The sequence below is a fragment of the Lynx canadensis genome, chromosome B1 (assembly GCF_007474595.2).
Source record: "Lynx canadensis isolate LIC74 chromosome B1, mLynCan4.pri.v2, whole genome shotgun sequence".
Lineage (NCBI taxonomy): Eukaryota > Metazoa > Chordata > Mammalia > Carnivora > Felidae > Lynx > Lynx canadensis.
In genome coordinates, this window is record NC_044306.2 from 163,822,343 (window position 1) to 163,843,640 (window position 21,298).

The 21,298-nt window shown below is 44.7% G+C and overlaps 1 protein-coding gene across 1 annotated transcript in view; it reads left to right on the forward strand.

Annotated features, from left to right (window-relative positions):
- Window positions 1-21,298, forward strand: part of SCFD2 (sec1 family domain containing 2) — a 401,788-nt gene that overhangs the window by 355,255 nt on the left and 25,235 nt on the right. The window contains exon 6 of the mRNA XM_030313874.2: window positions 10,889-11,034. Coding sequence (XP_030169734.1) covers window positions 10,889-11,034 — 146 coding nt within the window. The remainder of the gene's footprint in view (window positions 1-10,888; window positions 11,035-21,298) is intronic.

The window sequence follows — 21,298 nt, forward strand, 5'->3', positions numbered from 1 at the left end:
CACTTGTTCTTTTATTCTTTTAAGAAACAAAAGGGATAAAAGAAATTTTAGGCCAGTAAGCTTCCCTTTTATTCTTCCCTATTTCTCAAATAGATCAGAAAATGATCCGTATTATTAACCACCTAGTCTTCCCCCAAAATATAAATTAAAAAAAAAAAACAACATTAATGTTCCTCCATACTTACAGATCTCATGATAGCAAGCTCAGCAAGGCTGGAGCTCAAGAAACACAATGGAAAAGAAAAGACTTCGGTTTTTAAAAAGCTCCTCTGAATGGCTATGAGAACAAGAGGCAGACAGTAATTTGAGAGGCTTTTAAATGTGCCGTGAGTTCGACTTTTGATTCCATCCTTTTCTACACATGGACAATTAGCCATAGCACGGGTTTGTGTGATTAGCAGACAAGCCGAACCCTGAGTGATTTAGCCATTGTAACTTGGGTAAGAACGCGTTTCCCAGTGACCCATCCCAGCCAGAAATGACCTCATGTTGTTCCCACACTGTCCGTTTTTTTGGCATTTCTAAAATAAAGTACAACTTTGTCTTTTAAAAACTCCCTCATGGGCAAGGAACCTTCGGTACTATTTTTAAAACCAGCGACAAGACTGGACCTGGGCCAAGATTCTGAAAGGAGCAGAAATAGTATAGCTCGGTGTGGTGTCTCCCACCTTCCTTCTTGGCCTGTACCTCCAGGAAGCCTTCTGAGCGATCTTCTGGGTGGAGCTCTGGGCCTGGCCCCCCAACACTGAGGAAGAGGGAGGGTCACGGGTACAGGGCTGGCTTCAGGTGGTAGCACGTCAGACACATGTCTTGGGGGACAGATGGCCTCCGGCAGGTCCTGGAACAACTATCCGTGGAAGGAGCATCTGGGCTTCTATTTCCCTTTCTTTCTGAAATGTCAGATTGGACCATTGGTTCTGAAACTGCACAGTCCCCTGCTAAAATAAAATGATGGCCGTCTTTCCCCCATGCAAAGAAAAATCAATGAAGCAGATCAAATTTTTCCCATCGTAAGTTTATCGAGCTATTCAAAACCACCAGAAATGTCAGCACTTTGAGAGGGGACTTCGAGTAGAAATAGCAAGTTTATAATTCAGTAGAATGGATTCAACAGGGTGAAAACGATGAGCCTGTTGGGAAATGCTTGTATTGAGACATGCTGGTTCGTGCACTTGTCTGCGATCACTCTCAGGAGCCCATGTGCTCCTTGGGAACAGGAGGGTTTGTGAACACGAGCTCTGGTGTGAGTGGCTCTGTGGGCACTTCCCGCACTTGTGGACAGGTCTCATTCCTGGAAAAGGGGCCCAGAGTCGAAATGACAGGAGAGAGATCTGATGTTCCAATAATAGGAGATTATATAACTGATCAAAACTCAATGCCTGCCCTCCTTCTCTCTCTGCACCTCCCCCACTCGCACTTTGTCTCTCTCTCTCTCTCAAAAATAAACATTAAAAAAAAGGAGGGGGCATCTGGGTGGCTCAGTCGGTTGAGCCTACGACTTTGGCTCAGGTCATGATCTTGTGGTCCATGAGTTCGAGCCCCATGTCGGGCGGGCTCTGTGCTGACAGCTCAGAGCCTGGAGCCTGCTTCGGATTCTGTGTCTCCCTCGCTCTCTGCACCTCCCCTACTCACTCACACTTTGTCTGTCTCTCTCTCTCAAAAATAAACATTAAAAAAAAAAAAATCAATGCCTGCCTTTTTATTTTTTTTTATTTTTTTTTCAACGTTTTTTATTTATTTTTGGGACAGAGAGAGACAGAGCATGAACGGGGGAGGGGCAGAGAGAGAGGGAGACACAGAATCGGAAACAGGCTCCAGGCTCCGAGCCATCAGCTCAGAGCCCGACGCGGGGCTCGAACTCACGGACCGCGAGATCGTGACCTGGCTGAAGTCGGACGCTTAACCGACTGCGCCACCCAGGCGCCCCTATGCCTGCCTTTTTAAAGAAATAGCCTCAAACATGTTATTTCAGTTACTCTGAATGCTGAACTTCAGGATCTCTTTGTCCAAGGTGATTTGGCTTGATTTAATAGGGGAACGTATTACCCACATATGAAATCCTATTACTTAATATGATACAGTGTCACTACAGTTTTTACAAAGTCCTTGGTGCCTCCCTCTGTAACCACATAATCTGAAGATAAAGAAACTATGATAGTAGAGCTAGGGCAGTCAGAAGAGCTGCCTTGGAGAGATTTTTCGGAGGCATCTTAGAGGAAATGTTTCAGAACAGTAGTGGCTGTTTCCTCGTTTCAGTCATGAACCAGGGCTGTCCGTTTCGCCACCTCCTTGGCACTTCCCGAAGCCGCGCACACGCTCAGCACCAAGAGCTGTTTTCCCACCGGCTGCATCCTGCTTTCTGGGCGTCACTGCCAGCTTGACCTTGCACCCTGCTATTAAAAATGCAAGATCCAAAGCATATTCCTGACCGGTTTTCTTCCTTCAGGCTTTCCCCCAACGTGTTTTCACACACACACACACACACACACACACACACACACACACACACGCCTCAGATCTCGGCTAGAATTCTGGGCAGTCACATCCTCTCGTGACCGTGCAAGTCCTTCCCAGTCCACGACACATCCCAAACCCGCCTGATGATAAAAGATCACAGCTGTCATCTCTTCCTTTTGTCAACTGTTTTCCAAAACCGAGTTTGCTGGAGGCTTCAAAAGCAGTGTGACTGGTTTTCGTCTTATGTTTTTTTTTTTTTTTTTTTTTTGTTGTTGTTTTTTTGTTTTTTTTTGTTTTTTTTCAACGTTTTTATTTATTTTTGGGACAGAGAGAGACAGAGCATGAACGGGGGAGGGGCAGAGAGAGAGGGAGACACAGAATCGGAAACAGGCTCCAGGTTCCGAGCCGTCAGCCCAGAGCCTGACGCGGGGCTCGAACTCACGGACCGCGAGATCGTGACCTGGCTGAAGTCGGACGCTTAACGGACTGCGCCACCCAGGCGCCCCTCGTCTCATGTTTTAAGATGGTGGCTGACACATGTAAAAGATCATATGATACATATGTTACAAAGCACAACTGCGTAATAAATACCCACGGACCCAGTGCTGGCACCTACTCCCACCCTCAGAGGTAACCACTTTCCTGACGTGTGTATTTATCATTCTTTCTTTTTAGAACTGTTTCTTCTCATACCTATGGCTGTCGAAACCATGTAGCGTTCAGTTTTGCTTGTTAAACAAACAATTTACGCGGCCAACTGAAGCTGCTCTTGTGAAGTAGCCTTTTTGGGACTCGATCCGCTTCCGCACGTAGGGCCGAAGTCGCTCAAAACCATCAGGGAGCTGTCTGTCTGGCATTTCCTGCAGAGACAGTTTATTGGCTCCCCAAGAATCAATGCTATTGCTTTACAGCACATTTGGTCTGATTCAACTCTTTTTTTCCTATTACATCCCTGTTTCCGCCATTCACGTATTGGAGAAATACACAGTGGGTGCCTTCTAGGAGCCAGGCGCTGGGCTAGAGATCAGCGGCAAGCCAGGGAGAGCCCCCACTCCCGCTGGAGCTCACGGCCAGCCTCCTCTCCTTCCCTCCTCTGTCACGTGAGCCATAAGTGCAGGCCGCAGGCTAGGAGAGTCCAGGCCCTTGAGCCACATACGGCGAACAAAGGGGCCATGGGACCAGTGGGCTGAGAGCCCAAGGGGAGGTTTATAGAAGGACTTCAGGAAGTGGTCAGCCTCCATGGGCCCCATCCTGGGCCCTCTGTGGCCTCACCTGGATATTCCTGACTCTGGATTTCTTTGATAGGCTCACACACTCTCCCAAGCATATTTATGTCATTAGCACCACACCTGCACAGGAGGCCCCGCGGCGGGGTATAGACCAAGGGCTCTACAGTGAAAGAGGAAATCAGCCCTGTCAGCGCTAGAGTCTGACAGATGACAAAGATACAATTGCCTGGGTACAAAAAGATACAATGGAACCTCGCGAATATATATACTTTGTAATTTTTATATGATACAATGTAGAATATAAATATAAAGAATCCAAAGGATGTATGTATAATTCATGTATTCTCACCCAGCTTCCACACGGGCCACCCACCAGAATAACTGACATCCTGCAATCCCTCTATAAAATAACACGGCTAATGCCAAAACCCTGACCCCCCTCAGCCCTGGGGCCCATCTCCACATGCCGGCGTATCTGTTTTTCCTACTTGCCTTGTGTGATTCCCCAGAGTCCGAAGCCCGCGCTGGCCACTTGTACTCACTATCGAGTCGCAAGCTTGAATTAAATGTTCCTGCATACTGATGAAATACGAATTCAGAAAGAAAATCATGTCAGTGAAAACCGAACTGAATGCTTTTGAAAGAATTCAGTCAAGATGAGTCACTTAAAAAATGCTTTTGAATTAGGTGTGAACAAATTGAGTGTAAAAGACTGAAGGGAAAAAAGGTAAAATGTAGAATTCTGCTCTCCGATTGTGCGATGGGTGTCTTTAACTTCTTACTCCCCTTGAAATGGACTAAAAATGGAAATTGTGCATGGTACGTACTGGTTTTTTTTTTCTTTTTAAGACAAGTCGGTTCAGCAGACAGTACTCAAGGAAAACACCTGAGCTTTTCCTCAAACATTAGTGAATAAATGGACATTTATGTTTTAATTCTAAATAAAATTTTATGCATATGTGAATATACAACATACAATGTAAACTATGTGTGTGTGAGAGAAATTGATTTTTTTATGATCCCCTTCTTTGAATGACTCTCAATCACCTTCAGTCCCAAGCACATTTGAAAAAGAGGACTTCTATTATAGTTTTGCCTATGCACTTACCAGGACTGCCCTACTCAAGGGTGGATTTATGGTCAGCCAACCTCCCTAAAAGATTTCTGATGTGATGGCACTTGTTGAGGATGATTTGGCTTTTTATTTTGTTTGGTTTTGTTTTCACTTGCCAAACATTTATTGAGAGCCATGAGAAAAGACCCTATTTTAGAAACAATGGTTTGAAGAGAGAGAGAAAAGGCAATGTCAGACTGCTGGATGGATGAGGGAGGTCATGACCTCCCAAAGCTCTGCCCTTTCTGACCAGTCACACTCCCAGTCGACCTTTTCTCTAACCACCCCCGGAGCCAATGGAGCCAGGACCCCTGCTCCAGGGCTTTGCTGGGCGGCAGGAGGGCAGGGATGTGACCTGGAAGGTGGCCGGATGTTCCCAAACTGCAGGCAAGCAGAAGGATGAAAAGGGCTTACCCAAGCCTTGAGTAACTTGGGTCCAGATGAGAAAAGGGCCTCTTGACTAGGCTCAAATTATATTTTTTGACCCTAGTTCTTCCCAATCAGTTGTGAGGAGCCTTTCGAACTGTGACTAGTATCACTTAAAAGGGAAACATTTCAAATCCTATTCTAGCATGCCCCCCCCCCATGTATCCAGCCATGCAAGTGACGTGCTTCTGCTTGAGTGCACGCATGCTCACATGTGTACATGTGTGTGTGTGTGTGTGTGCGTGTGTCCTCTCATGTGTGTGCTTTGGAAGGCCTCCGATGAGGGCTGCTTCAGCACCAGTCCAGACAAAGGCCTTGGACACAGCGGCCTCCTGGTACGAGATGCTTGATTTTGCTCAGCACCTAAGGAATAAAGCCAACCTTACGGAAAATAGGTTCTTTAGAAAAGGTTCCCCGAGCACCAGAATGATTCAAGCCTGCTCTCTGAGAGAACACACAGAAGAGAAGTAGGCAGACTGGAGTAGGAGTACAACTTCATTTCAGCCGTCCCGGGAGGATCATGTGCTATTCAGCCATCTCTCCATTTCCACTTTGTTGTTGCTGGAAACGTGGGTCCCTGCAGGGTACAGAGCCATGGAAACCACTCTTGCACTCTGCTCAGGTGCAGGGACTTCAGTAAGTGGAGACGGGGAGAAGGGAGCAGAGTGAGAGGTAGCATGGACACAGGAGCCCTATTTTGTTGCTCCAAGGAGTAACTGGACCCCTGCCCAAGAGATCCCCAAGCCCTCCAGAGAAAGAAATTGCAGGGGCATGAGTCATCCCCCATTTTAGAAGAACACAGGGGTTCCAACCCTGGGGGGGTTGGGGGCCTCCCTTATCAAGACTGGGCAACTGGAGTACACAGATCGTGCTTGGTTAAAGGCTGGGATCAGCTTCTGGCTTATTATCTGTTTAACTAAGTGGATTAAATGAGAATTGACTGGAATTGTACACTTCGAGTTCCCTTACAAAACACTGTTATCTCATAAGCTGGCTTAATGGAACAGGCTGTCAGGGGCTTATTAGAAGTAACTGAATACAGCGCCTCACAGAGCAATGATCCAAAGGAGGGTATACAGAAGGCTGGGAGACCTCACACCTTGTGTGGCTACAAAAGACAGGCCTGAGGTGTGACTGCAAACCACACTGTTTAGCATCCACACCGGGGGACAGGCCCAGGTCTTCCCAAGAAGAAAGGCATTTGCCACTCACCTCACTCGGTTTAAAAGCATTTCTTCCAGGGGTGCCTGGGTGGCTCAGGGGGTTCAGCATCTGACTTCAGCTCAGGTCATGATCTTGCAGTTCGTGGGTTTGAGCCCCATGTCGGGCTCTGTGCTGCCAGCTCAGAGCCTAGAGCCTGCTTCCGATTCTGTGTCTCCCCCTCTCTTTCTTCCCCTCCCCGCCTTGTACTCTGTCTCTCTCTCAAAAAAAAAAAAAAAAAAAAAAATTAAAAGCATTTCCTCCATGTTATGGCTGAATTAAGTCTTTCATTGATCTTTTATATGTGTGGCCTCAGCACCTATGAAAGATAGCAGAATGGAGTGGCTAACAGGATCATCTTTGGAGTTAGATAGACTGCAAGACTTTGAGCCTCAGCTTTGCCACTTACTAGCTGAGTGACGCTGTGTTCCTTAACTTCTCTCTGGCTCAGTTTCCCCGGCTGCAAAGTGGGTTTCTGCGGAGATGCAACAAGCTGATATGTATACACTTCTTAGCATAGCTCCTGGAATAAGTGATGATCTAAGTGACCGTTCAGTGATCGTAACCGTTACTCTTGTCACAGAAAAAACTTCATCGCATTTCATAGCTCTTGGGCCCACATCTCCTTCCGCTGTTAATTGCAGCGTGAATTTGGAATGAGCCACGTTCATGGAGGAGATTCTGGGTGGGAGGCATTGGGTGTGGAGGAGCTCAGGTCTGTGATCAGCAGGACATTTTGAACCCTGACTTTGCCAGGGATGGCGATGTGACCTTACACAAGTCATTTATCTTCTCTGATCCACATTTCTAAAGTGTGTGTGTGTGTGTGTGTGTGTGTGTGTGTGTGTGTGTGTATAACTTTCACTACAGACTTTGGGTAAATGAATGTAAATCCTGCTTTGGGTGAATGCTGATGTAATTATGAATAATGCTCAGAGACTGGCGTGCTCTCCCAGAAACATGCACATTGTAGAATACTTGCTTTGAGGGTGACAGATATGTTGGAAAGAGTTGATGATTTGGATGGAGGTCACTCTTGTGCAGTTCTTTGTGCACAATGTGCACAATGGAAACAATGGACTCTTTTTGAGGGAAGTTTTACTTTATTTGTGAATTTAAGACTTTTTATTTTCCACCCAGCATTTGATAGCCTTATTTTCCTGTTGTGTTCATTTGAGTTTAATTTACCAGTAATCTGTAAACACTTCTGTCAAACAACCTGGCCTTTGCTTCATTATCTCCAAAGCATAATGTACAATTGCCATGAATAATCTATAAGTTTCAGGAATCTGTAGTCCAGTAGATGATTCTCTTTCATTCAGTCTAGTGGATGAACATCATATTACTCACTTTCCAAAAAAAAAAAATTGAAATAAACCATATGAAAAATTGGATGAATCTTTCTGTTTGACAGAAAATGAATTACTTTAAATAAAAAATTTAGCCTGTTTGGGGTGCCTGGGTGGCTCAGTCGGTTAAGCGGTTGACTTCAGCTCGGGTCATGATCTCATAGTCTGTGAGTTCAAGTCCCACATCGGGCTCTGTGCTGACAGCTCAGAGCCTGGAGCCTGCTTCCATTCTGTGTCTCCCTCTCTCTCTCTGCTACTCCCCCGCTCATGCTCTGTCTCTCTCTCTGTCAAAAATAAGTAAACATTAAAAAAAAATTTATCCTGTTAGCTGAATTGTGCACCTTGTGTCTTCTTATTTTCATGCCTTTTTTTGTTTGAAAGACTAGTAGGGAATATTCAACACTCAGATATAATTGATATAATTTCCCATATTTTAAATGGCTTAGAGTGAGAGTTTAAGGAAAGAAGTTACATGATTGAGTGAAAAGCCATAACCTTCCAGGGCTTCTTCTGGTTGGTTATTGACTAAAGCACAAGCTGGCATAGCTCAGGTAGGGTTGCAATGCCAAGGGTAAGCATAGTGTGATATCAATCCCTATACCTGTGGATCTCAACTCTTTTTGGTTATGAGCCCCTGTAAGAATCAGGAGGAAGTTATGAACATGCTCCTCAGAAAACAACACATTTTCTCCTTTCCACAAAGGTTGGCATAGAATTCTGGGGAATTCACATGAGCTCCTGACTTCCCTCCATCCACTCCACTATCACCACAGTTCACGGAACATGGGGAGGCTTCCTCTCACTGCTCTTGACCATGCTGATTTTTTTCTAATGGCATGAATTGGACATTTCTGGAAACCAGGAGTTTAAAACTAGTCAGAGAATTTTTATGATACAATAAGAAATATACATATTGGCCTTTGTCCCCAGTTCCTGGCACACAGCCATTAGAACCCTTGGAATCTCCAGAGTGATAAGAGTGTCCAGTATGCTAGGGGGATGACGGTGGTAAGGGCCCCCCCTCAGCTGCAGGATGTTGCCAGAAAGACAAAGGTAAGGCATCTCCTCATTTCACACCCACTAGGACTGATCCAGATGATAACCACAAGCAGCGTTGAGGATGTGGAAAAATCGCAATCCTCTCACACTGCTGGTAGGAATGTCAAATGGTGCGGCCACTTTGGACAATGGCCTGGCAGTTCCTCAATAGGGTAAACATAGAGCTTCCAATTCTACAATTTCACTCCTAGGTATATAACCCAAGAGAAACGGAAATGTATATCTCTACAAAAATTTGTATATGTAAAACTAGCAGCATTATTCATAATAGCCAAAATGTGAAAATAACCTAAATGCCCATCAATTGGTGAATGCATATGTGAAATGTGGTATATCCATACAGTGAATATTAGTCAGCAATAAAAAGAAAGGAAGCACTGATGAATATATACTACAACTCGGATGAACCTTGGAAACCTTACGCTAAGTAAAAGAAGCATGACACAAAAGATCGTATATTCTCTGGGTCCATGTATATGAAATGTCCAGAAATGGTAAATCCATAAAGACAGAAAGAAAGCAGATTAATGGTGCCAGGGACTTGGGGTAGAGTGAGAAAGTTAACAAGTATGGGGTTTCTTACTGAGGTGATAAGAATATTCTAAAATGGATCATGGTGATGATGGTCGTACGACGATGTGAATATACTAACAGCTATTGGATTGTATGCTTTAAATGGGTTCAGTGTATGGTATATGAATTATACCTCAATAAAGCTGCTCCCAAAACAGAATACAGGCTCTGGATCCAGGCTGTCTGTGTTTAACCCCCGTGGAAGTTCTGGTGTCCTGAGACAAGGATTCGGGTGCAGGTACTATATTCGGAAAGATGTTTCAGGAAGCATGGTCAGGAAGTAGGGAAGTGAGCCAAGGAAGGAAGGAAAGCCAGTGAAGGGGCATTAATGAGTGAGTTATTCTTGTGGGCAGCTGGAGCTCCATCCTCCCGGGACTGAGCAAAGGCTTTGGAGACCACACTTCGGAATTGTCCCCCACCAGGGGGTGAGGAAGCGGGGCTGTGCCCACAAGTGCTAACTTCCTAGCGCACAAAAGCCAAGCATGCTTCTATAACCAGAGAAAGCCCTCAGACAGGAAGAGAGACAGACAGAGAGAAACAAAGAGACAGAGAGCGAGAGCCATGCAGGTACTTGAGGTAGGAAGCAGTCAGAGTTTGTTCCGCAGACCGACAGGTGACATCCAGGGTGACTGAGTGGGTATGGACAGGGCGTTGGCAAGGTCTGCTCACGGGGGTATTACTTAACCTCTCTGTACCTTGGTTCCTTCATCCTTAAGATGGGAAAATAATAGCTCCAATCTCATAAGGGTACTGCAAGGATCAATGAGTTCATGTATCTGAGTATTGGAGACAGCCAGAAATACTCATCTTGAACCTTTCTTTTTTAAACTTCTGACTTATCTGTGATCATTTCACTTCTGAATTGGCTTCTAACAAGATAGAGAATAAATCCAGCTATTATAAGTGTCAAAGAAAAATAGAAGCCTTGCCGAGAATAGTCTTCTTATTAGGCTGTCTTTGTATGTTATCAGCTTTGAATGGCTGCCTTTTGAAATACACCATATGCTTTGTTAGCACATTAGGCAGATGCCCAGCCCAGCAAGTTCTGTTACTGGAGCAGCTCTGTAATCTCTCATTCTTGCTATTCTATTTTACGGAAACTGTTGGTGGGATTCAAGCAAGAGAGGTTCATCATAGCCCTCTCTGGTACTTTTCTTTGTGTCTCCCCATTTTTTCCCAAAGCTATGTTCTGAGGATAGTAGACCCCAGGGAGCTCTCTTTCTGTGAAACTTATACAGAGACGGACTGAAGCCAGTGGCTGCCATCCCAGGCAATTCTGAGTTCTACTTCTATCAAAGGCATTTATACTCAGTATGTTTCATTGCTCATGGATGATTGAAACAGCCCAGTTGGGGAACAGCCAGGGAAAAATAGGGTTAAAAAAAAAAAACCCAACTGTGTTACATCGAGCTCAAGCTGTCATGATTAAAATTTAATTTAAAGATTTGTTCACCCAAGAAAATATCTCTGGATTGTTTCAGGCTGTGACTCTTCAATTAAGCTGACTTTTCACAAATCCAAAATTGCCGTGGATGAGCTCTTTACTTCACTTCGGGATATTGCTGGAGCTCGGAATCTCATGAAACAGTTTAAGTCTGTGTATGTTCCTGGAAATCATACCCACCAGGCAAGTACATATGTTTTAAAGTAACCGTCTAATCTGTGTTGTATCTTTAGGATTCAGAGACCATGAAAAAAAAAAAGTTTCCATTTTAGCCTCTCTAAAATGAGGGATTTGTTCTAGATGAACTCCAAGCCCCCTTCTAGTTGAGAGTTCTGGGTTCCCCTGAATCTGAAAGCTTCTTGATTCGTTTGTACCACAGGCTTGATGCAGGGAGACGAGCACTGGACTGGGGGGTCAGTCCCTGCTCTATAACTGTCACATGCCTATTTTATAACCTTAGGCAAGTCCCTTCCCTTCACTGGGCCCCAGTTACTATAGGTGCAGGTAAGGGGCTGGCCTTATGTGATTCCCAAGCTTCTAGATCTAAGCAGTCCCTAAACATTCTGAACAATTAGAATAATAAAATTACCTAATAATATCATAGTCATAGCAAGGAAAAAAGAAGTTGGTGACTGCAAAACCTTTGTTATTTAAAATCCCCTCACCACTTCCTAAGGACGGTAGGGGAACTCTAGAAGGATGTTTTGACTGGTGACCAGGAAGGTAGTATCAGAACCCAAGATTAAAAGCTCAGTGAGGGAGGGGCCCCAGAAAGAGCCAGGAAGGTTAAGGAGCAAAGAAAGGCTGGAGTCGTTGAGGCTGGGTAGTGTCCGTTGGACAAGGATGGAGACAGAACTAAGGTTCCTCGTGGTCAAAGATGAGCCTTCCAGGAAGAACACATGTTCCTGATGGAAAAGATGATTCGTGGGGTGTGTGCAAGCATCTCCTCCTACGTATCCCTGTGAAATCTCAGGAAAAGCCACTCCATTTGCCAAGGCTCTTTGGGAAGTTGAATGTGCTGTCAGTGAGGGTCAAGTTCAGCATCCAGATGCTGATGCTTTAAGGTGGGCATGTAGACAAGAGCTAAGGTTATCTGCCATAGCCTAGCAAAATCCGGACTCTTCCTGCCATGTATCCTTACAGTAGCTGATACTTGAAGAGTGCTCTCACATTTGGTTTGTCCTTTGATCCTTGCAGCAACTAAGCTAGGGAAGCATTATTATCCTGAGATCTAGGAAGGCCATGTGACTTGCCACAGGCACACAGGTGACCAGGGCCGGATGCCAAGTTTTGGCTGCCAACACAAAACCTCCTCCTTTCTATACCGTGGATGTCACAGAGACTCTGGAAATACTGATTGATGGTGCTGACGGGAATCTGAAATCGCCCACCAACATATGAAAGACCTTAGAAACTGGCACTCAACTTAGTAACATAAATTCCCATCTTTGGTTCAATGATCTGAGAACACCACTACCACGAAATACAGATAAAATCACTCACAGAATTAATCGTATACAGTTTGGTTGTTAAAAAAAAATCACCAATCTTGGGGCGCCTGGGTGGCTCAGTCGGTTAAGTGTCTGACTTGGGCTCAGGTCATGATCTTGCGGTTCACAGGTTCGAGCCCCACATTGGGCTCTGTGCTGACAGCTCAGAGCCTGGAACCTGCTTCATGGATTCTGTCTCCCTCTCTCTCTGCTCCTCACCTGCTCATTGTCTCTCTCTCTCAAAAATAAATAAAAAACATTTTAAAAAATCATCAATCTTAAATACAGCAATATGGACTAGTTCTAGAAGACACAGAACTGGTGATACATGATGAGATTTAGACCAAAGAATTCCAAGAAGCAAGTTGCTGCTACATTTGGCAAAGTGCAAATAAAACACTAAATTAATAAGCTCTTTTCAATTTTATGATCAGCACTGTGACTAATTTAGCCAAATTCACATAAATGTGTATTAGCTATAAATCTTGGGCATGATAAGGACAATGACATATTTTCTAGACTTTATGGCCCTGCTGCCAACACTGCTGTCATTTCTCCAGACCTCAGAACCCTGTCCTGCAACCATGGCCTTCACAGAAAGAAATTTCCCCTTGTTGTATAGACTCCCTTACGGTGAGTCAATAACGTCAACCCATTCACTGAAAATCCTAAATGTCAGTGAGTGGGATGTGGGGGGCAAGGTGGGGAGTGTGTGTGTATCTTCAGGGGATTTAGTAAATAATGATACAGACACAGGCTGTGAAATACTGTGAAACAGTTGAAATGAATGGGGCAACTCTAATGTGCTTATTAGCGGGACTGTGAGTAAACCCTCGTCTCAGGCTCTACTTCTTGGAGAACTCAAACTAAAACGGAGGCTTCTGATCTATTAGATGGGGGGAAAATCACATGTGATGTAGATCATTCTGTGAAGTTTTTTTTCTATCTTTGTTTGAAAACAAAACAAAATAAAATAAAAAGTATATGGGTGTGTATATTTCATAAATTTTTAAAACTAAGAAAAAATTTATGATGGTTATCTTGTAGGGGTTGAGAAGGGTTGGATGGATAAGGAAGAACTCTTTGACTTCTTGCTTTATATTTATGGGGATAGAGAAAGAGTTTTGATGGGATTATGGGTCAGTTTTACTTGTTTGGGTTTTTTTTTTTTAAGTATTTTTTGAATTTAAAGTTCTCAGTCATAGAGGAAAGCCCAGTAAGGACAGGGATTTTGATCTGGTTTGCTCACTGCCATATCCTCAGTGTCTAGAAGACACTTAGCTATAAATATTTGTTGAGGGCATCTTGAATGCAATACATATATCCTTATCATATAGCAGAGGATTTGTTGGCATACAGGTATAATGAGAAAAAGACAAATGTCCAAACTAGACTCAGAGTCCAGCTGTGTCTAGTTTTGAAGATGGGCCTTGACTAGGCAACTTTCTATCCATCTCTTCTCCCAACTTGGTCCTCAGCCCTAGATAGAAAGTGTGCTTTCTATCTAGCTCCATGCTGTTTGTATACAGAGTCTAGCTGAGATGCTTTGGGCTCCCTGGGACACCCAGGAAAACACTAGACCTGGTCTACCTCCAGATTCCTTTTCTAGCTCTAAGCAGTGCTGCACATCTGGGCTCTCTTCCCTGGATCCCAGGCCCCCTCCCAGAAGCCCTCTCTCCTGCTCCAGGGCACAAGCTGGCTCTCAGAGCCACTCCGGTACCCTTGCTAGCACTGGAGGCACCTCTTAGTTCACCTTCATCCTTTAGTCTTTTCGGAAGATGCGTCAGCCACAGCCCCGAGAACACCACTCTCGTCATTTTAAGGGAACGTGATTTCATACAAGAAATGAAGTACATATAAAATCTCTGGAAGAGCTGGGAGGAGTGGGAGCTAGAATGTGTCTCCAGAAATGAGCCCAGAAGATCACCACACACCTGGCCCTCCCAGGGAACCAGGACCTCAGCTACAGCCAGGAGAGTGGGCATGACTGGGGATCATGAGGCTGCCATTGAAGCTGTTGAATTGCAGAACCAAAGCTGGAGACAGCATCCATGTTTGTTCACCATGGTATCTGCAGAGCTCAGCTCAATACTTGCCACCTAGTGGGTGGGTGGATGGATGGATGGATGGATGGATGAATGGATGGACAGACAGAAGGCTTCTGGACTGTGGGACAAGACGGTTCCATCCACAATGGTATTTCTTATACTCTTAATGCTTAGTGAGATGGATGTTAGCAAGGAGGTTAACAGCAGCATTTGGGTTCATAGCCCAGCATAGCAGCATTGGGTTCATAGGTCCATAGTCCTATTGACTGTGTGGTTTTATTTTTTTTATTATTTTTTATTTTTTTAATGTTTATATTTAAGAGAGAGAAAGGGCGGGGGCGGGGGAAGGAACAGAGAGAGAAAGGGACAGAATCCGAGGCAGACTCCAGGCTCTGAGCTGTCAGCAGAGAGCCCGACACAGGCGTGACCCCATGAGCTGTGAGAGCGTGACCTGAGCCACAGTCGGATGCCCAACCGACTGAGTCACCCAGGCACCCTCAACTGTGTGATTTTAGGCAGGTTACTTCACCTCTCTGTGCCTACTTCCTCCTCTGTACAAAGAAGCTAATAATAGTACCTCCCTCATAAAGATGCTCCAATGATTAGGTGAGTTGGTACCTGTGAAGCTCTTAGGGCAGGAGCTGACACAAACAGCCCTATGTAAGCATTTGCTGTAACAGTTGTAGGGAAGGACAAAATAGGCCTTTTCTTAGTCCTCTTTCGTAGCATTTCGCCTTTCCCTTTGCTAGGAAAAGGGCCACATAGAAGGGGAGTCGTTCTCAAGCTGACTGCACCATTAGCTGCTGTGTCTGGTAAGAGTTTGTTGCTGACTCCCATTTGTCGGAAGAGTTTGTGTTCATAGACTCTGTTGAGTGGAAACCGAAGCCCCCGGTTTTGCTTGTGAAGCAAGTCTGCTCTCGTTTCTTACTGCAAACGGTCCAGTTCGGGGGGGAGGTTTCACCTCCTCCCTGAATGCCACAGTGTTTGATGTGCTGCTTTTCCTCAGCTGCAGCATCAGGAGGCTATTAGGCCGATGTCTCAGGGCGAAGAGCGTCTGCGCCCTTTCAGACAAAATACTGTATGACTCTCACATGACTTGCTTTGGCAGAAGTCTCAAAGTGCTGTGCTGGGCTGCGCTGGAGAAAACTTTCCACAGATGTGTACTGTCTTCTGTGCCTCTGGCACACTGAGCAAGAGCATTGAGAACCAGCAGTGCCCAAGGAGGCTTGATTCATCTGGTGCCTGGTGAAATACGGCTCTCTGAACAGTCCGTAGGACCAGTCTCTTTGTCAACAATCCCCAGCCCCGGCAGCCCGAGTTCTTTCCAAGTGCTAAGCTCTCTTCTTCCTCCTGATTCTGTCTACCAAACTCCAGACCTGCTAGCGTCCTTTTTGAAAGAATCAACACAAGATGGGACCACGCTGGGGACCAGGAAACTTGTCTCTGTCCTGTAGTCTCCTTCTAACTGCCTGGGTGAACTCAAGCAGATTAGTTAATAGCTTTGGGCTTAGGTTGTTTTCGTATTGAAGTTAAAGGGACTACACTCAAAATTTTACAAAGTAATCTGCTTTTGGGTTTGAAGGAAGGAAGGATGGATGGATGGATGGATGGATGAACAGATAGGCAAATGAACCACTTTTCAATCTTCAGAGCAACCCATTTCCTTTTAAGAAGATGAAAGGAGAAAAAAAAATCAGTCATAGTGTAGCAAAATATAAAAATAAATAAGCCATGGAACAGACAAAGCCATCAGCAGTTTTGAACAGATGTTTTTCTGTACAGTCATGGATTGAAACAAAATGAACAGTCTCTCTACAAGTCTAGTTTTCCTGAGAAGTTGGCTGTTTCGAATCAAGTCTGCATAAAAGGGAGAGGCATCTTCAGTAACAGGACTGAGAGGGTCCGTGGCTGCACCAACACCAATCAACAAAGCCAAGGGCAGCAGTGCTGATTGATGGGGATGTGGTTGTGGCAACAGCTTAGGTTTTCTTGGATTCTGATTATCTTGGACCATCTTTAAGGTGTACCAAATTCAAGAAGATGTTGGAGTTGGACCGTTTTCTCAAAATGGTCTCTGACTTACGTATAATGTCTGCGACTGCTGCTGTACTCAATACGTTCGTTCAAGAACTCCAATCAGGTCAATAAAAGAGTCTTCTAGACCTTCTCATACATTAAATCTACCATAAAAGAGTAACCAGAGACATAGACACAAATATTTTATTTTTCATATTTTGATTAAATACAATATTTTTAAGAGTCCAGTTTGTTCTGGAAGGCATACTGGCCATTTAAAGAGAGGGTTTCTGGTATAAGACCAATCTTTTTGAAACTTCCAACTTTTTCATGTATAATACCAATCAGAGATCTCATTAGGCTCTACCAACTCTACCAAACCTTCAGGCTATCTCCATGAGCCTGTCATAAAGGGCCATGTTGTGATGTACGTGGCCCTAGTCACTTTTACCTTTATGGACCCGTTCCTCTATAAAAATAAAAAATATTAAAATTTGTATTGTATGGGGGTGCCTGGGTGGCTCAGTCGGTTAAGCATCCTCCTCTTGGTTTCAGATCAGGTCACGATCTCCCGGTTTGTGAGATTGAGCCCCATGTCGGGCTGCACGCTGACAGCATGGAGCCTGCTTGGGATTCTCTCTTTCCCTGTCTCTCTGCCCCTCCCCTGTTCACACACTCTCTCTCAAGATAAATAAATAAACTAAAAAAAAATTTTAATTGTATTGTACAATTGAATTGGTATAGAGACAATATTATATATCAAAACATCTTTGACCTGAAAGTTCATTTTTTTTTTTTCCTTCTGATTTTAAACTAATACATTTTCATGGGTCCCTGCAAGTCTGGTGGGCTCTAGGCATTGTGTCTTCTGTGCCTAATGGATTATCTGGCCATGTGGTCAAGGCCCCCACTTGGCACCAGTCTGCCTAGGACAAGGGACACAGCTGGCCCTCAGGGAGCACTAGGCGATTTTCTTCTCTGGAGTAGTCCTTGTGACCATTCAGGAAGCAGTCCTTGCAGTTCCCTGGGAGCTACTCAGTTTGGTCCCAAGGTAACAGCTCAGAAGTAAGGGAACTAGACTCATGGGGGGGGGGGGGGCGGGCAGAAGGCCCCTGGCTTGAAAACTTCACATCCTATAGGAGCCAGTTTCTCTGGAACAATTCCACAGGGAGCCTCCAGCGTTCCTCCAAGGGACATGCCCAGTTATACAAGAATCATCGTACTCAGACGAGCCCAAAGCTCTGGCTTTCTATCCAACATTTAGAGCTTTCTCCAGTCTAATGCAATTCACTAAGCAGGGGTCAATTTTATCATAAGCCATCTTGCCTGGCTACAGTTTGACATTCTTCTCTTATCAGGTTTCCAGGGAAACAGAGCTAGAAAGTCAACCAAAGGTCAAATTCTTATGCAGAAGAAGGGAAAAGGGTTTAATAATCCTTTGCCTATAACATGCAACTTGCCAGTTAAGGAAATAATTATATTAATGTTTCAATACAGACTTTACAGGGTGTCTGTGGCAGAGACAATGCTCTGTGTTCCCCAAACTCCATTTCCTTTTCCTCCTGGGCACAGTTAGGCCACATTTTCCAGATTCCCTTCTGGGTAAATGTAGGTTTGTGACTAATTCTGGCCAATAAATGGTGGGTAGAAGTGATACAGAACACTTTCAGCCTAGGCCCCTAAAATCTCCCCAGAGGTCCTCCACGGTCCCTCTCTTCCTTCATCTGCTGATGAGAAGCATAGGCTTCCGTGTGGGATTCCAGTGCCCTAGAGAATGGTGGAGCCACTCAACAGAAGGGACCTGGCGAGTCCCTTCCGGACTATGGTTGGGGGGTGAGGCATAGACCCTCCACTACCAACACGCACCGGATGTGATACAAGCAAGAAATAAATGACCCGCAAGAAAAGGAAAGAATGAATTTGCCTGTGTTCTTAACTCCTCTCCTCCCTACCTGCCAAAGGTGAACTGACAGAGATTGTTTGACTGGGAAAGTTAAATTACTATGCCCTACTCTCTTAATGTGGAGGCAAGCCACACAACGGATCTCCCCTCCAGCCCTCTCTAGCATGGGCGGAAAACTTTGAGCCGAGCACTAGGGGAACACATCTGTTTCCCCTATCACCACCTTCTACGTGGTCCTTTGCTGAGAAGTGGGTGGCTTCTGGCTAAATAGAAAATTCCACGACAGTCAGAGGTTTCTCATCGAAGAAGCCATTGCTGAAGCAGTGCATTCCGATCAGATTTCAAAGACATGATTTGAGACACAAAGCAATCCAACCTAAGTGGCTGAGAGGAAGGAGCCAAAAGCTTTCATCATTAAAACCCTAATTGGAGAAACTAAGAAATGGGTTTGCTAAGAAGTCAGGAGGCCAGTAGTGTGTTATGCCTGAGAAAGTCTTTCCCAAATTGTCCTCTTTAAGTGGACAAAGTTAGGGGCGCCTGAGTGGCTCAGTCGGTTGGGCATCCAACTTCGGCTCAGGTCACGATCCCACGGTTTGTGGGTTCGAGCCTCCCATCAGGCTCTGTGCTGACAGCTCAGAGCCTGGAGCCTGCTTCAGAGTCTGTGTCTCCCTCTCTCTCTGCCCCTCCCCCACTCAATCTAGCGTGTGCACGTGCGTGCTGTCTCTCTCAAAAATGAGTAAACATTTTTTAAAAATTTTTAATGGACAGTGTTATTTTGTTGTTCTGTGCTTAGTAGTTTTAGTAAAGAATTAGAGGTCTTCTTCTATATATTTAAGCGGGAAAACCTTATCAACGTCTCTTTAATAAAACATGGGCTAGTGTGCTTTTTGTTACAGGGGAAAATAGAAAATAAAAGAAAAAAGCTCAAACTGGCTTAAACGAGAAGGTAATTTATTGGATCCTGTGACTTAAAAGTCGAGAGAAGGGACAGCATCCAGTAGTGAGGAACCATCAAGGAGGTGATGCTGGTGGGCACAGCGAATCAACGGGGAAGAGCACGCGCTTGCTCTTCCTGCCTCCAGCATCCCTCTAGTGCCCCCTGTTGGCGGAGTCCAGCAGGTCTAGATGGCAAAGCACACAGGTAGTCTATGGAGTCACAGGCCAGCGTCACAGAATTAAGTACAGAAGACAGGGTTTGGACTGGAGACATAATAGCTTAATCACTGTCACATCTCTATAGCAAATGATTTTTCAAAATTGCTGTCAAATGAAAAGATAATCCGAGAGAATGCAGTCAAGAGATCTAAGAAATGAGTATCATGGAGATACATCAAGCAGTTAATGAATAAAAGCACCTATGCTATTTTGCTAGAGCGTGTGCGTGTTTGCTGTTATTTTCTGTATTGAAGTTGTAATTTCTTTTCTCACTCTAAATAAATGTTACCTACGTACTTTAGGAAAAAAAATAAAATAAAAAGGGTTTACAATCTTCCCCGCTAACATCCACTGATCACAAAATCCCAAGAATGAAACTATTCAGGGAATAGCCCTTCCAAACCTCTGCTCACCCCCAAGGGGAACCCCAGCTCAATGGGTATCTTCTCCCGGGTGCTTCATTCCCCAGAGCTTAGCTGAAAGTGGAAAAGGGGAGAAGACGAGGTCCCCGGCCCTCCAGGCTTCCTTGTCTCTGCTGTTTGCACAGACTGCACTGGAGAGAACCATCCCATCGTGCCTGGCCCACTGCTTCTTGCACAGAGGAGGTACTGAGTCAGCATTTTAGCTGGATTACAGACTTTTGCCTGTCTGGGCTCCTCCCACCATCACTGCTCTTTCCCCCTGCAGGAAGTGCATCCTTTGGAGAGCAACACCCTTTTTGTGTTTTTTTGTAGGTTGGGGGGCATACTCTCTCCCCTCTTAATCATGACAGCCGAAATGTTATTTGTCTGGGTTTCTGTTCAAGTTCTTCTATATAACTGTATATAGGCTCATAAAATAAATAAATGTACGCTCCTGGAGGGAAGGCATGGCCTGTTTCTTTATATTCCCTTTGCACTTCCTATCAGTTAGAATTTCATTCCATTGCAAGGAACAGAGATCTGAAAGATAATGGCTTCAACATAGGACATTTTGCATTGTCATGTAGAGTAGGTCGATTTAGTCTGTTCATGTTAGGGCCCTGCCAGCCGTCGCCAGCTAAGGTTTCTTCTAGCTCTCTGCTCCAGCATCTCGAAGGAATGGATGGCCCTGTATGCCACTGTGGCTGTCGGAGCTCCAGACATCACTTCCATGTTCCAAGCAGCAGAAGAGAGGAAGGGAAAGAGCATACCCCTCCCTTTTAAAAAAGGAGACCTTTGCAAGTCCGAGTACCCTCCTGCTTATATCTCGTTTTCCAGAACTTAGTTGCATGGCTGTACCCAGCTGTAAGGAAGGCTAGAGAATGCAGTCTTTTAGCCAGTGGAAGATATGCCGAGCTACAAATGAGATGATATTACTAAGGAAGAAGTTGATGAATATTTGATGATATTGCTGGAAAAGGTAACAGAATATTGGTAAAGGACTTCTCCTTGGGGAGCAGTTTAAAGAGATTAAAGTTTAAGTTGAAGATTAAAGTAAAATTTAAACGTCCAGAAAGGCTGAGATGACAAAAGGGCTCTCAAGACAGTTTACTCAGAGAGGAAGATTTGCAACATTCAGAGGCCGTTCCCCGCCCTTGGTTTTTTTAACATTGAAAGTATCGATTGGATTATCTTATGATTCCAGAAGTCTATCTGTGAACTTTAGAAAATTTAGAAAAAGAAAAAAAATAATGCCCATTACTCCCGGAACCTAGAGACAACCCTAATTAACATTTCAGTGTGCTCTACGTAAGTCTCCTCCAGGCATAAATAACGTTAATTTTTAACAAGTAAAAGAAAAACTCACTCTTGTTATTTGTAGCGGTGGGGTTGTTTTGTTTTGTTTTGAGAGAGAGAGAGAGAGCATGAGTGAGC